The 15,458-nt window shown below is 42.0% G+C and overlaps 1 protein-coding gene across 2 annotated transcripts; it reads left to right on the top strand.

The window, feature by feature from the left end:
* The first annotated feature begins 3,254 nt into the window (after positions 1-3,254).
* Positions 3,255-14,888, top strand: scn4bb (sodium channel, voltage-gated, type IV, beta b). Of its 2 annotated transcripts, XM_033609234.2 has the most exons (6): positions 3,255-3,525; positions 3,779-4,104; positions 10,686-10,849; positions 10,941-11,160; positions 14,246-14,375; positions 14,581-14,888. In XM_033609234.2, the coding sequence occupies exons 2-6, from the start codon at positions 4,020-4,022 to the stop codon at positions 14,675-14,677; spliced, it is 696 nt and encodes a 231-aa protein (XP_033465125.2). In that variant the 5' UTR covers positions 3,255-3,525; positions 3,779-4,019; the 3' UTR covers positions 14,678-14,888. The 2 variants fall into 2 exon arrangements, with proteins under 2 accessions (XP_033465125.2, XP_078028773.1); XM_078172647.1 differs by lacking the exon at positions 3,779-4,104 and having other exon boundaries at positions 3,421-3,525.
* Positions 14,889-15,458: the final 570 nt, after the last annotated feature.

The raw sequence follows: 15,458 nt of genomic DNA, 5'->3' as shown, positions 1-15,458 counted from the left end.
GGGAATGGCTATACGCACTGTGATTGGCTCATCGCGTTTGAGGGCGGGGCTTAGCCATAGGTCAATTGATGCATCTGATAATATCATGAAATGTCACAGGGACGATTTTCTGTTCAAAAATTACTTTAACTTTTCTTACTTAAAGTACATTTTCTTGATGATGTGTCTGTATTTCGACTGAGAACTACAGTTGATAACTTTCATGAAAATAACTCTGTGTCATATTTGAAGAAAGAAGAACCTGAGACAGATGATCTGTGGAAAAAAAAGTCATATCCTTCCTCCTCTTCCTACAACCACTAATGGCATTTGCTAGAATCAGTCCGTGTGCTTAGCAACAACCAGTCAGAGCCGAGGAGTCTTTAACACAGCTGTGAATCAAGTCAAACTTCAGCTCTGATTAAATATGAATTCAGATTATGTTCCTGCATTGCCCATTTCTCACCTCAAATGTTTTCAGAAACACAGTTCAGTGTACTGTTTAGCTGTAAAATGGGAACATTTGTGACCTGTGGCCACCGTGTTGGAAGCAGTTGACTGGAGTACCATCACCGCCTATTGGCCAGACCAACTTTTTCATTTTACAGCTAAACAGTACACTACAATACATTTCTGAAACATTTAAGGTTAGAAAGAGGCAATGCAGTGACAGAATGTTGATTCATATTCGATCAGCGCTGCCTAGTTTGACAGTCTGACCAGACGAGCAGTGATTGACCTAACGGACAGCTGCGTTAGAGGCTCCTCGGCTCTGATTGGTTGTTTTGGTCCACATGCAGTAAGGCCATTTAAAGCAGTACAAGATGAGTATAATTTTTTCACACATTATTTGTCTCATTTCGTGTGAATAAAGAGACGTTTTGAATGCAGGGGTTTTACTTGTATTTTTTTTTACTGTGTTGTGCTGATACATAAAAGATCTGAAATCTATCTTCCACCACTGAGTTTATGTTTTCATTTTGTGAGTACTTGTGTCGGTCTACGTCACTAATGTACAGGAGAGCGGAGACGTGTGTCCTTGTGTCATTCCTTTGGGGCAGCACACATTTTGCTGCAGTAAGGGCAAATGACACCTTATATGTGCTTTTAAAGGCTGAGGGTGCCCCTACATGGCATCTATGAATCATAATATGGGGCATGTAATAATTATCTGTATAGTAATAGTAATAAGATCTTGTGGCTGTGTTTGTGTGACTCTCTGTGTGGTTGCAGTTGTCCTGCAGCAGCGCTCGGTCTTTCTGCAGCAAAATGCTGTTGGTTTTTTTTTTCTTTGCAGTTCTGGAAGAGTTCCCACCGTTGCTGCATTGATACTCCAGTGGAGGGGCCTGGAGAGGAGAGCAGTGAGCCCGCAGCCCAGCCACATGATCTCTCACTTTCGAGCTCCACATCCGTAATACCGCCACCCACTCCACCCACTGTCACCTCGCACCACGCTTCATTTATTTGCATGTGCTCATTATGTACCAGAACAGTGGTCATTGTTGGTGCATGTTTGTAATCCTTTCGACTCTGCAGGCTCTAACTGGATACAGTCTCACACAGTTTAATTAAACACGAGGTGAATTTGTTCACTCATGAGCTCATGACACACATAAGACTTTAATTTAGGTATTGCTGCTGGTTTTGAATAGTTTTGCTTAGTCATTTGTGTCAGGTTCCTCCTTCCTCCTCACTATCCAGCTCTACTGAATCTTGCCAAACTATATATATAATGCAAGAGTGTAACAGCTGACATCTGAATTAGACATACTTCACATAATTACCACAAGACAAATGATAGGTATTTGAAAAGTCATTGCACAAGCTACTAAAGAAAAAGGATGCCAATAACCTGCTCAATGAATAATACATCACGGTGTTAAGTGCTTGCATAGTAAGTTAAGTACAGGATATGCTTACATGGCAAATGACTGCATCTGTCTTCATAGGTGAAGTTTAATCTGTCAATGTAAAGTTCAGTACAGCCCTTCAGAGTTGCAGACATGACCTTTTCTTCTCCTGTGAACAAAAAGCTAAGTCCAAAATGGATGTGTAGTTGTCTCCTTGTCCTCTGCCTGTGTAACTGTACCTCAGCTCAGAATGTGCGCTCTGTCACGTGGTCTCAATTGCATTCAGTTAGCACTCATAATTCTTCCTTTGTTTCCCCAATCTGAAGCTCTGATTAACCTCTCACCTGCCATTTGCCTTCTAATACACTAATAACAATAAGACATTATTACCGTATCGTCACCTTCTAATTCCAGTAATGGATGGGCACACTGTACAGTCTTAAGTGTATGACTGCAGTGTTAGCCAGGTCTAAAATTGACTAATCAAATCTGGAAGCTCTGAGCTAAGCACTCCTTCTGTCATGTCCTGCAGTGAGTAGTGCAGACAGACGCTACTGCTCTGCTGCTGATGACTGATGCGGTTGTACATTTATGGGAAAGGAGCTGTCCCATTGTGAAAAAAGACTGCACACTCTGCCTCATATTATAATGCACTTGCAGCTGCATTGCACTGATCACATGAGAGGAATGAACGCCTCATGCTACACAAGACAGTTTGACCTTCTAGGCACTGAATGGGACACACTTAGTACATACATTACTGGTGGCTGTGGGTGTTGATTATCCTGAGGAAGGGGAATGTGAGCCTGTCTTTCAGGAAAAGAGGAGAGGAGACTCATAGAGAAGCATTACTCCGTCTATCTGGGGAGGGAGTTTGAAAATAAAGGACGGGAAAAGCTTTTAAAGTCACATTCCAGGTAAAAATCAGACATTTAAATTGTGTTAGAACAAAAATAGATAGATGAGATTATTCTGTGATGCTCAGTTGTGATATCTTAATGATGAGGTTATCAGTGAAAGAACATGTGTATTTATGAATGGAGCATTCTGATATGGGACTGTGTGTCTGGGCCGGTCCTGGGGCTGCATCACACACACCCCTCCTCAACCTGCACTGCAGAACTTTTCTCTCTGATCTTCACAAACACTCCGACAAAAGTGCCTGAGTCTGCATACACACCCCGAGTCAGGAGATGGGGAGGAGGGTGAGGGAGGGGAGCAGAGAGAGGAGGAGTGAACGAGGGGTGATGCAGGAGAGAAAGAGAAGAAGAGGGATACTGGGGCAGGTGAGGGAGGGGAGACAGAGGGATGAGGGGAGAGAGAGAGAGTGGTGGCATGCAGCCAACAGAGAGGACAGGGAAAAGTTGTGAGGTAGCCAGAGGGACGGGCAATGATAAGAGTGAGCGTCATTGGTGCTCTGCTGAGGAGGGATGAAAGCAGCGGCTTCTCCTCCTGTCCGTCTGTCTTTCTATGTTTCTGCCTGTCTTTCTGTTTGTCTCCCCCTTTCTAATTGTCTCTCATCCTGGCTGGCGCTGCAACGTGGCTGGCTCTGCAGTGAAAGTGCTGGCTGGTGGATTCTCCTTGAGTGAACCCTGACTGTGCGCAGTGTTTGCCGCTCCGCTGCTGTCCTGTCCACACTGACTCAGCTGTGCAGGCAGCCTGCCGGCCTCTGAGCGGACCCCGGCTGCAGGAGCAGGTACGCATGACAAACCTTGAACTTTGCACGTTTTTTCCTTCAGCTTGACCTCTTTTATATATCAGGCAAAGAGATATAGGGTGTGTATGTGGACTCATGCATGCAAACACACTCCATATCTGTACAAAACTGTAACTTTTTCCTGTACTGTCGTTGCCTTTATAGTGATATTCAGTTCCAGCTGAATAACTTTTTCCTCCTCTCTCTGTTCCTCTCCTCCGTCCTCCTCCTTTGCCCTCTGTCTAACCTACAGTCTCTTTGACAGAAGTGTTGGGGGGGCAGGCAGGCAGGCAGGCTCTCTACCCCCGGGACTAGTGTAGCGTGTTGCGCAACTGGGACGTGCCTCATTTGGGCTCCAGACACTCACACAGCATCTTCCAGATTTACTCCACTATACCAAAGAGGCCAAGTTGTGCTGAAGGATATTCTCTGAGCGCTCCAGAGCCTGGACTGGACCCTGCAGCAGTATTTGTTTTGGAGCAGATCTGGCTGCCATGGAGGTCCAGTGGGTTGGGGTTGAACCCCTGAGGCTGGGCCCTCCACACACAGCCCTCGGCCTGATCTTCTCTGTGCTGCTTGGTAATGTCTACCTCACTTTACCTCATCTCCTTTTATTTGCTCCATGATTGCTAACCACAGATGATGTGCATGGTGCCTCCTCATCTCCCTCTTTTGAAAACTTCTTTTTGTCTCTCACTCTTTATTAGATACCAAAAGTTTTTGTTGATATCGGGGCACATTTGTGTTGTTATGCAGAGCAATGATGCTGTGGATTTTCCATATCTGACACTGACCTTCATCAGCTTCTGACTTGTGTAGGTGATGGCTGCAGTTCTCTGTATGACGTGTGTCAGCACACTAGGATTCGCAGGAGGGTTTTGCTTTGGTGACAAGACTAGTTTACTTGTGAGGATTTTCTGGAGGTTGCATGTTTCATCTCATGGGCAAAATGTGCTGCTGGTTCTGCCTGGAAACACACAGAGGAAGAGGGTTAAAAGAAGTCTTTGGCTGATAGTTGTGGCAATCAATCAGTTTGGCGTTATCATGTTGGTTGGATTGGGATTGTATGTCCACAAACTCAAATGTCAGCACATTACAGTGGCCCCTGAGACACAAAAGCTGTGTCAGATGGTTGGCGCTCGATGAGGCCCTGCCGGTCACAGCATATTGGGCTTAACAAGAGATGTATTTGCAGTAACTGTGCAGCAGAGTCACTCTTAGTAGCGTCCAGTAAAACATCAGTTTTATTTGAGTTATGAACTCCTGTTTCAAGCTATATGAGAATGAACTCCTTTGCAGTGACAGAACAGTATCCACATCTGACATTGTTGTTTCAAGTAAGTCGACAGGCAGATCTGAGACTGATGGTGGTGATAAGCTCTTACCATGTGGACTATGGTGCTCTGGATATAGAGTATCAGGTGTGAGTATTGGATTCGGTTTGTCTGAGACGACACCCAACCAGACATCACCAAGAAAGAGTTTCCTTAACCGAAAGAAAAAAACATCCCATTAAAATCCAATTTCAGTCAAAGCTGACACGTCTATATCCTGCGTACGCTGGCATAGATGTTGCCGTCCTGCATTTATCCTGCATTAACATTTTCTTTTAATTAACTATCTTAAGTAAAACAAATCCGTAAACATACATGTTATCTCTGTATAACAGTGTTCCTTCAGCCATTACTAACGGTAAACTTCTTGAAATTGTCTGAGCCTGCCTATGGGTGTGGAGCATCACTGCAGCAGTAGTGCAGTAAGCACGCATTAAAAAGATAAACCACCATGAGACGCTGGTCTGTGACGTTATGTGTACCTTATAACACTCTCAGTTCAGTAGAGTTGATCACATTTTTAATTTTAAATTAAATTAACATATTCAGCTCCCTCATGCACTCATGAGCTGACGTGTCAGTGGAAATGTGTTGCCAAGTCAACATTTTAACGTAGCTATTTCTTGCTCACAGGTGTCATCCTTATTTAGAACAAATATTTTTTCAGCTTATAACAAAAACTGCAGAGTCGACCTAATGTGCAGATGCAGGTGAAGGAGTTGCAGAGAGAACGATGCTGCTGCAGCTGCAGCTAAGCATCATCATTATACTGTGTATAAACCATCAACAGTGCTGTGGTGATCGTATGTGTCTGCATGTTGGCTGCCAACACAGGCTGCTCAGGTTCAGATTTAATTATGTTCGTCTTTATCAGACATCTAGTGTTGTTCCTCGACATCCTGACCATTCAAAACTGTGTATGTCTCTTACACTTCTGTCACACCTCTAATGAGTAGGATTGATTCTCATCCCTTCCTAAAATCTTAGTCTTGATATCTCAAACTAGTGCATTCATGCGTGGTCAGCCAATATTACCTTGTTGCAGATACTGTATGTTTGCATTGGTGTAAATATCAACCGTTAAGTAACAAGAAACTGCAGTAAAGAAATGCTGAAATAAAACTGAGGTCATTTAGAAACAGTGTCACCATTACATTGTTATCCACCGGAGATTTAGGATGTAACTTGATTAGAATTTGTTTAATCGCAGGGATCAACATTAACATCATCTATTTACACTATGTGTTCCTTTTTTTTTAATCATTAGTTTACACAATTTTATCCTAAATATGGAGCTCAGTATCAGCATCTAATAGTTTATTACTGTTTGGATATACTCCGTGTTTTAAAGAAATGATGTGGAGAGCATGCTGATATTCTGAAGTTGACATATATAGGCTAGAAACTGGAGCATCCCTGTTCTACTTTCATCTGAAGCACCAAAACTTTATTGTGGAAAACTTCAAACTTAAAAAGAAACCAACTTGAATTACAGAGCTTAGTATGAAATTCAAAAAGAGATAATAGTAGTGGACTATTGTTTTAAGGGAGAGTAATATCTGGGTGTTGTCAGAGACAAAACACAAAGAGATACAGATACTTTATGATATAATTCAACTTGTTTTGCTCGTGGTCTTGTGACAGCAGCTTCAGCAGCTACAGTGACAGAGACAGGCTACTCTTCAAGGACACACACAGAGGGACACGAGATAGAAAGAATGAAAACGGCATGTTACACAAAAATATCGTAACAGGTTGTTAAAAAAGCCGGAGTGACACTATGAAATGTGCACGAGGAAAGAGATGGGAGGGTGATGCTGTTGTTCTCATCACTGTTGCTATTACTGTTTTTGCAAGCTCACTGTGCTGCATTGAACCAGCTGAGGAAGAAGATTGGACAGAGTGAGTTTTGCGAGATAGCAAGAGTGAGATGAGAATGAATCAATACGCTGTGCCTTCCTTCACTGTGTGAAGCCCCATCTGCTGGTCTTTGCAATGTTATTCCTATTTGCTGCAACGGTGCTTGTCAGGTGTTGACCTTGACCGTGTTATGGGCAAAGTGTAACACAGTGTGCACCAAACAGACGGCAGAATTGTGGCAATGTTAGAGGCAGTGCAGGAAGTACAGCTGCTCCTGAAACCATTCATCTTATTCAGGTGTCAGTGGTGTTTTCTCTGTATAACCTTTGCACGTTTACTAGTTCTGCACAGTCGGCACGAGGCGGAAGCATTAAGCACGAGGAGCTCTGACAGTGTAAAAGAGGGAGAGAACAGACCTACAGGCCAATCTGTCCTTGACCTGCTGAAATTATATACTGTAGCTCTGCACTACCTGTGACCTTGCTGGATATGCAGCTACATGGGAAGGTGGAATACCTGCCAAGGCTAGACCTAATGAGTAAATAGGAATGGACAAACGATAAAAGAGATGGTTTTCCTGCCCATCTGTTTTGATTGGAAGTAAGATTTCATCACTGTGACTTCCTGATGCTGTGTGGTCAGGTGTACAGTTACAGTTCTTACAAGAAGCACTTCAGCTTTCGCCCTCTCTTATTTACAGCAATGTCATAGTGAGGACTTTGTGGTGTCATGTTACTGGGGCTTCAACTACCCAAGTGCCAATAACAGACGTATTATGTATGTATGTATGTATGTATGCATGTATGTATGTTATAATGTGTTCTTAAGTTCATTAAAGTTAGCTTGAATAGTCGTTACGATAAATAATCTATGATGTATGCCTATTACATTGTCCTGTAACATACAGTGTTAGTACGTTAACCTAAAATTATATAAATATTGTCAGAAAAAAGATTTCATGAGATCAGTCATGCATGGGAGAAGTTTTAAGTCTTGTGTTCAAGTGTTTTTTTTTTGTGTGTATGAGGCAGATTCACTGTCACTGTTCACATGTAAACTGGCTAAACAGACCAGACTAGTTTTGTGATGTGATTACAAAACAAGTCCAGGGAGCATGTGCACAAAGTGCAGTGAGTCTGAAGCTTTTAATTTGGAAAAAGATTTAATCACAGATACTGTGTACGACATAATCAATGGCAAATGTAGAACATCTTATAAAGGAAAAAAAAAATCAGTGGTGAGTCATTCCTTTGTGGCACAAAACTTAAAGGCTGAGGTTACAGAGATACTTGCAGGTGTGAATGCTGCATGCTGAATAGCTGACACTACATTGCAATGCTGGCTTTAAACTTTGTATAATACCATTAATGTATGACTGGTGGAATATTTCAAGGTTTTTTGAAAACCTGATGCAATGCTAAATTGCTGGCTTTAAAGGGAAATTTCGGTTTATTTCAACCTGTCTCCTATCGTCCTAAATTTGTTTCAAGTGACTACTGACATAAAAATAATAGTTAGCATGTTAGCTGTTAGCCTAGATACAGCCGGGGCGCATAGTAGCGTCAGACCTGTTAAAACGTAAGTGAACGGGCAACCTTCAAGTGCAAAGTTAGTCCACTAAACAAGCTTTTTTTCCACAAAGACCGCCTCATATCATTAGGATAAATGTCAGAGAACATATAGAAAACAACATGTAAACGTGTTGTCTTACCTTACCGGTGTGCTGCCATGTTTGTTTACCATCTAGCTCTGCTTTCCAAAGCACGACCGAAATATCGCGAGAACAAGCAGCAGCAGCTGGAAGGCAGAACCGGACAGTAGCCTGAAAAGTTCATTCGTTTATTTTATGAAAGATTTAAAGAATAATGGCTGACTTTTTGCCAGACTTTGACTTTGTGGAGGAGGAATTTGATTTTGCAGAGTTTGATGGCCGCCCTTATTTATTTGAGCCAGAACATACTGACGAAGAGCTTCGTGAAATTGAAGAACGGAGGAGGAGAGAGAGAGAGGCGCAACAGGTAGAGGACGAGAGAGGAGGAATGGCTGCTGCAAGGCTGTGTAGCTCTGGAGATTGGTGGTGTACCTGTGAATGCTGTGCCGCAGTGCCCACAGAAGAGGAATGCCTCTGTTGCAAGGAATGGGACCGGTTGCAGCCTTATTTTCAAGGTCTGGATGTGACCGAGGACGAGACACCTCCACCTGGAGTAGTATCCAGCTGGGCTTTATCTAGAGCTCGCCAGATATATTTCGGCCACGCTTTGGAAAGCAGAGCTAGATGGTAAACAAACATGGCAGCACACCGGTAAGGTAAGACAACACGTTTACATGTTGTTTTCTATATGTTCTCTGACATTTATCCTAACGATATGAGGCGGTCTTTGTGGAAAAAAAACTTGTTTAGTGGACTAACTTTGCACTTGAAGGTTGCCCGTTCACTTACGTTTTAACAGGTCTGACGCTACTATGCGCCCCGGCTGTATCTAGGCTAACGGCTAACATGCTAACTATTATTTTTATGTCACTAGTCACTTGAAACAAATTTAGGACGATAGGAGACAGGTTGAAATAAACCGAAATTTCCCTTTAATGTGTAAGAATAAAGTAAGTTAAAGGAATAGTTTCAGCAGTGGAAATGGTCTAATTCATATGAATGACATTGAAAAGTTGAATGATACCCCTAATGTGGAATATTTAAAGGTTTTTGAAAAGCTGATGTTTAAGAAATGTTTAAGAAAGGGTGAATTACTAAGAAAAATTGAAAAAGTAGTAATAGACTTAATTAGTGTGAATGTCATTAAAAGTTGAATGAAACTAATACCGTGGAATTTTTCAAGGTTCTTGAAAAGCTGAAGTTACACTGAATTGCTGCTTTAAATGTGTAAGAAGGTGAAGTAATAGGAATAGTTGGAAAAGTGGTAAGGGGTTTAATTAGTATGGATGTTACTGAAAAGTTGAATGACACCAATGCTGTGAAATATTTGAAGGTTTTTGAAAAGCTGATGCTACACTGCAATGCTGGCTTAAATGTTTAAGAAGAAGGTGAAGTTGTAAGAATAGTTAGAAAGTGTGAATAAGTTTAAGTATTATGAATGTCATTGAAAAGTTAAATTCTAGCAATACTGTGGAATATTTAAAGGTTTTTTAAAAGCTGATGCTACACTGCAGTGCTGGCTTAATTTTGTAAGAAAGGGTGAATTACTTAGAAAAATTGAAAAAGTAGTAATAGACTTAATTAGTGTGAATGTCATTAAAAGTTGAATGAAACTAATACATACGGCTTGACAAGTTCTATCCAAAGGAAACAAATCAAGACTTTTTTTTTACCCTGGGGGAAACTTTTTTAAAGTATTTGTTGGTTTTCTTACAGTGTCAACAAGACTTTAGGAAGTCACTGCTCCCAGGCAAGAAATCTGGCGCAAAACCTCCCAGACTACTGCAACCTGCCATTTTCACACTTTGGTGTTGTTTTTCCACTGGGCTTTCAGCTAATTCAAATGTAAACCCATCAGCAACAATAGCTGACTAGAAGCAACTGACTCAGAGCAAGAGAGTCTGAGGAGGGTGGGAGGGAGGCATAGTGGATGCGCCATTTAAAACACAGACTTTGATCCAGGAGACACTGTCCTTGTTCCATGTGAAACCAAAAGTCAACAAGGTCAGTTATTAACAGTGTCACGTCTGTGAAATGACCTTGAAATGATCTTTTTCTAAACCTATCCAAGTACTTTTGTTGCCTAGTTGCCAGGTATGTAATCATTTCAGAGACTTAACAACGTGTTACAAGGTGTTTTACCAAAGAGATCAACGTGCATCACATAAAGATGCTGAAGATTGCCTTCAACGTCGGTATGAGACGCAGAGGGGTGTGACAAAGTGTCGGTATTTGCCGACCTGGGAATGAGACTGGGTTGCTCATACCCTGTGTAGTCTTATCATGTTGTGTTTTCTATTCCCCTCCCACCTCAGGTGTGTGGTCTGTTCAGGCCCTTGAGATGTCTGTTGGGAAGATTCCCTTCCTGCAGGCAGTGAATGGCAGCACAGTCATGTTGCCTTGCACATACGCCAGCTGTATCGGCATCGAGGATCTCTACTTCAGCTGGCAGTTCAATGACAACGGCACCATGCAGAAGGTATGAACCCCCTGTTTAAGAGAAGGATTTGTGTTCAGAGAACTTATTAAGTGGTAGTTTTGGATGACTGACAGCTTGCTGGTCCTATCAGGTGTGTGATTCAGTGATAGCGTCAGAGGAGGTGGAGCCACATGTAGCTATATATCGTGAACGGGTGGAGTTTGTGGGGAAGAACCATAAAAACAACATCTCCATCTTGCTGTGGAACATCACCTTCGAGGACGGAGGCCAGTACACTTGTTTTGGACGGAACCCCAAAGAGAAGGGCAGGAACCACAGCGCCATCTTCAACCTCATCGTGGTGGACGAGCGTGAGTGATCAAGGTCTTTGCTGGTAATGTGTGCTGATATGTGAGGGAGGGGCCTGCTTGATTTTTCTTACGTTATACATAAACATTTTATTATCATTTTAAGTTATATATGAAGTCGACATAGTTTTAAAAACCTGCCTAAATGATCTTTAACCATTTTTCTGCCCCTTTCAGCAAAATAAAAAATGAGCCTAATTACTGTATGTGGAAAACTGCCTAATCTGACAACACTTTATATTTTTAGTTTAACTATATGCCCTGACATACTATATATTGGCTAATCATAAATGTGGGACAACTCATTGGGGCTCGCTCCACGGCCCCATAGTGTGCATACTGAAGGGAAAATAAAGTAGAACATGCATTCATTCATATGTTGATGATGAAATAAATCAGGCCACATATACAACACACACACACACGCACACACACACACACACACACCAGGATAGCTGATAACCCTTCTTTCTAACTAAGCCACTGTAAGCATTCTCTGGTTTTTAAGCATTTATAATCAGGCACTTCTTGTTCATCACTTCTAATAGGTTTCAGTGCTGTTTTGACAAGATGTTTGATTTAAAAATAAACGTATTAATTAGCCTCTTCTCAATCTGGAAATCCATCGGTAAAAACAAACAAACAAACAAAAAAAATTTTTTTTTCTTCCTTTACCTCTGGAGGCACAGCCCGGAGTTTTTCGACTAATAGAAGTGCAGGGGCCTCGGCAATCGCTCACGCCCTTCACTTCCGGCGGTGCCCCCAGGGAACCGCTGTGTTGTTTACAAATACTTTGGGTAGGAAACCAGCAGAGTTTAGCTATATATCACATTTTTCATGTCACTATATCACCGTGTAGACTAATCTGATGTTTGTTAAGTCTATAAACACAATGATTGAACAAACGTTACTATTTCTGTGTGCACGTTTTGTAATTAATAACATGGTTATCGTAGATTAGCTGGGCTAACCGTTAGCTGTTAACGTTAGCCGTTAGCGATGTCTGTAATAACCACAGACTGTATAAAAATAAGGTAATAACTCAATACACGCTCCGCGAATAAAATATTTTTTTTCCAGCGGATATCTTAGTTACAACATGATTGAGCTCAGCAAAGCAGTTTTGTGTTGCTATGTGTGGTATTTATTCAGTTATGGGAAATCACGATGTCTAGAAAGCATCAGTGGCTGCAGCTGACAGGGACAGTTAGCAAAGCTAACATCAGAACGTCATCTGTTAAAAGCCTCCCGTTGTCGGATACAACATGAAACTACTCCAGTTAGCTCAATCATGTTGTACCTAAACATCTGCTGGAAAAAAAAAATTTTTTCACGGTGACGAGACAGCGTTTTGGGTGGAGCGATCGCTATGGACGCAGAGCTTGCTGCTTCTGTAGGTACACATTTCCTGGGGACACCTGCACGTCTCGGCCACGCCCCCTCCATTGTGATTGGCTAAAGCGCAGCATTGTTCAAACTCAAAGCCCCGCCCTCCCCCCCCCCCCCCCCCCCCAGTCGTCTTTCACACAGGGCTGCCGACAGATTCTACAATGTAAATTGCAGAATCTGTCTTGAGAGATTAGCGTCTTCTTCAAAAGAAAGTCCATCAGAGAAAGTACCAGCAGTAGCTTTAAAAGTCTTAGAGGACCAAAGGTCACATGAGATAAACTCTCCCTCAATCTGTGTGTCTATTTTATATCACTGTATTGGTGTGTCAGGCGTAAAGAAGATGGCTGCAGCCAGGGTCACAACCAGTCACCAGAATAAGTGTACAGTCCCACATTAGCAAATGCAGGCGAGTGACCATTACCTGCTGAGGGGATATCCATGCTGAATGTGGGCGGCGCCTGATGTGTTGTACACAGAAAGCTAGCTTGCTAATAAATACCGCAAAATATGATGTTATTTGTACATTTGCCATTTTCTTATGTTCCATGCCTGTGTGCTGACTCACTGCCAGCCGGGCAGCATCTCTCATGTGGGGCAGTTTGTACTCTGACCAGCCAATATCATGTAGTATTGGCTGGTCAACACAGCAACAATCAGTGTTTCGTCCATACAAACTTTTTTGCCAGCCTGGTCTCACTCCGACGCTTGTCAGTGACTTCCAGCGTCAGACACTGATGGAAAAAAACATCCTTTTATGTCAACATGACACGCGGCTGGTTGCCATCATTGTGTAACAGCACCCGGCATTGTCAGGGGGAAGCGCGGCTGGGCAACAGCGTAAGTTAAGGGGGCGAAAGTCCAAGTAGGATGGCTGGTGGATGAGTCCAATAACCACCGACTTTCACCCGGGAAGCCGGTGTTTGCTTCCCGGAGGAATGTGTTGTTTTTGCTAATGTGTGACTCTGCTACTTCACTTCAATTTGCTTTGCCACTGGAAGTGAATGTTTTATTTGCTCCTTTGCTTGCATTGAATGAAAGTGAATGGGAGGTGAATATTCACTGGTCTAAATTTCGCTAATGTGTGACTGCGCCCTAAATATTGGCATTGTACGTTTCTGCAAACCATGGATATGTTACATTTGTACATTATTATGTTGCAGATATGTTAAAACTTTATATGTCTTTATATTTCAACAACATTATGCACAAAAAACATTCAATTACAGTTGGGAAAATATCATGTTTTGGCTTAAAATACCCGGTTTTGGTGCCACAGTCACGGCTTGAAATGTCACCAATGTCACACTAAAACACTTTTGTTTAACATCTGGCACCTGTGTTGCCTAGCTGACAAACCATCCACCATCCTCTCCACCTTCTGATGACAAAGACAGCTCATATACATGTTGTCAGAACTAAATCACTTAAGAAATGTTGCTATGATACATATGAAACGTACAAATGTAACATATCTGTGGTTTGCAGAAACGTGCATGTCAGCATCTTCTTCTTGCAACTGGTCTGCAGGCCACACTACAGCTTTAATCTCTTGTGGAGGCACCAAACTTTACTGAATAAGAAATGAAAGGCTGCATAGGCTCTCTCTCACAACAATGTGATATGTAAGTGTTTGTTTTGTAGAGCCTCCCTTAACTTTTTCTACATCATCATTCCTCTGGTGTGTTGTTAATGTCTGCAGTGAGGGTGGTGGACAACACGCTGACCATCATCATAGCCTCGTGTGTGGGTGGAGCCATCGCAGCGTTAATGGGCTTCATGTTGCTCAAGAACTTCACTCTCTATGTTATGTCTAAGCTTGAGGAGAAAAAGTGAGTTTTCACAGCCACCTGGATATTTACCAGCAATGCACCTATTTCGTACTGTTTCATCATCAGAGTACATTGTTGGTGCTCGGCAGCATGTTCAGATACTGCACATGCTGAAGTAGGTTTTAAATGGAGCGACCTCAAAATGTTTTTTTTAAAGGTTCTGCATATGTACAGTTCTAACTTTGTCTTCTTTTTTCCACTGCAGTAAGGAGTGCCTTGTAACTTCATCAGGGATCGACAACACAGAAAATGGCCTCTCAGGATCCAAAGCTGATTCAAAGCCGACACCAAAAAAGAAATGAGAAAGTGCATGTATTCAAAACAATATTAGTACCCTTGTTTATGTACCTTCTTTGCATATATGATGCACATGTGTCTGCACACACGCAAATTCATTATGTTCAAGTTGGGAATCCTAAAAACTGCCTGGCTGTGGCCTCCAAAGGGGAATATATACATGTGCACACAACGCTACAACCTGCGCACAATAGTGACTGTGCAGATTATATACAACTAAAGAATAATTATTTAAAATGTGCTCACAATTTGATGATTTATATCTAAAGGATAATTGCACCTACCAGAGCCTCTTCAGCTTGATTTATTTAGGGTCTTAATCTTATCATATTTACATCCCACCTCTCACCTGGACTTCTATATATCTACCTTCTTTGCCCACATTGGTCGACACATTGCCAGAAAAAAAACAAAACAAAAACATTAACGATGTTATCTTTATCAGCAACTGGGTCAGTTAAACATTTGACAAGTAAAGCTAATGTGCACTTTTACCTAAAATCTAACCCTAATGGAACGCAGAGCATAATGTCCAAAAGGTCTCTATGGAGAACACTCCTGCAGAGACTGTGACTGTGGGACTGACAACTCGACACACAACAAACACACTGCTCTGACAACAGCAATGAAGGAAGTGCAACCTTAAAGATTTCACAACAGGCAGGAAGAAAGCATGACAATCTCAACTAAGAAAGAAATAGTCTGGAATCTAAACCTTCAACTGGTCAGTTCCCCACAGTTTTAGCGAGTGCTGAATAATATAAATGTGCAATCTGAGATTTGTTG

This window comes from Epinephelus lanceolatus, chromosome 11 (assembly GCF_041903045.1).
Source record: "Epinephelus lanceolatus isolate andai-2023 chromosome 11, ASM4190304v1, whole genome shotgun sequence".
NCBI lineage: Eukaryota > Metazoa > Chordata > Actinopteri > Perciformes > Serranidae > Epinephelus > Epinephelus lanceolatus.
Note: the sequence above shows the minus strand (reverse complement) of the source record. Positions and strands in the feature narration are given on the sequence as shown.

Bases quoted from the DNA above. Each gene is read 5' to 3' on its own strand.
- scn4bb (XM_033609234.2), top strand. From the start codon at position 4,020: ATGGAGGTCCAGTGGGTTGGGGTTGAACCCCTGAGGCTGGGCCCTCCA. The intron at 10,850-10,940 runs GTATGAACCCCC...TGGTCCTATCAG, and splicing joins ACAACGGCACCATGCAGAAG to GTGTGTGATTCAGTGATAGC. The intron at 14,376-14,580 runs GTGAGTTTTCAC...TTTCCACTGCAG, and splicing joins TCTAAGCTTGAGGAGAAAAA to TAAGGAGTGCCTTGTAACTT.